At 36.9% G+C, this 436-nt stretch overlaps 1 protein-coding gene across 1 annotated transcript in view; it reads right to left on the bottom strand.

The window, feature by feature from the left end:
* LOC119585460 (putative defense protein 1) overlaps positions 1–436 on the bottom strand; it is a gene marked incomplete in the record, with an annotated part of 6,702 nt that overhangs the window by 1,410 nt on the left and 4,856 nt on the right. The window contains 1 exon segment of the mRNA XM_037934108.1: positions 279–391. Coding sequence (XP_037790036.1) covers positions 279–391 — 113 coding nt within the window.

Genomic DNA, 436 nt, shown 5'->3' with positions numbered 1-436 from the left:
TGATACACCAAAGAATAAAGATAAATCTATCATCATAAAAGGTAGGTATATCTATCGCCAAGGTCCAAAGTACAAATAGCTATGGCTCTTTCACTCGCTATAAAATCATAAAAGACATTACCATTATCTACCATAAATATCCTCACCCCATCAGTCATATCAACATTTTTTTCTTTACAATCACCAAACAGCTATGCCATCAATATTCATTATTAACGTTATTTATCATTCTCATCCCTGCCATTCTGCTAACTGTCGTATGGAATAAGAAGACTTACCTGATGCGCATTAGGGTTGGAATCCCATTTTCCATAAGGTTTCCCTGAACCATCGTAGGCGGCCACCACAAAGCCCTTAAAAGGAACATTTTCTGTCTTGCTCGTTACGTTCACTGGAAAAGAAGAGGGATCAATAATGTTATAAAGGCAGCTTGATA

This window comes from Penaeus monodon, chromosome 19, assembly GCF_015228065.2.
Source record: "Penaeus monodon isolate SGIC_2016 chromosome 19, NSTDA_Pmon_1, whole genome shotgun sequence".
NCBI lineage: Eukaryota > Metazoa > Arthropoda > Malacostraca > Decapoda > Penaeidae > Penaeus > Penaeus monodon.
This window is presented reverse-complemented; position numbering and strand designations above follow the sequence as displayed.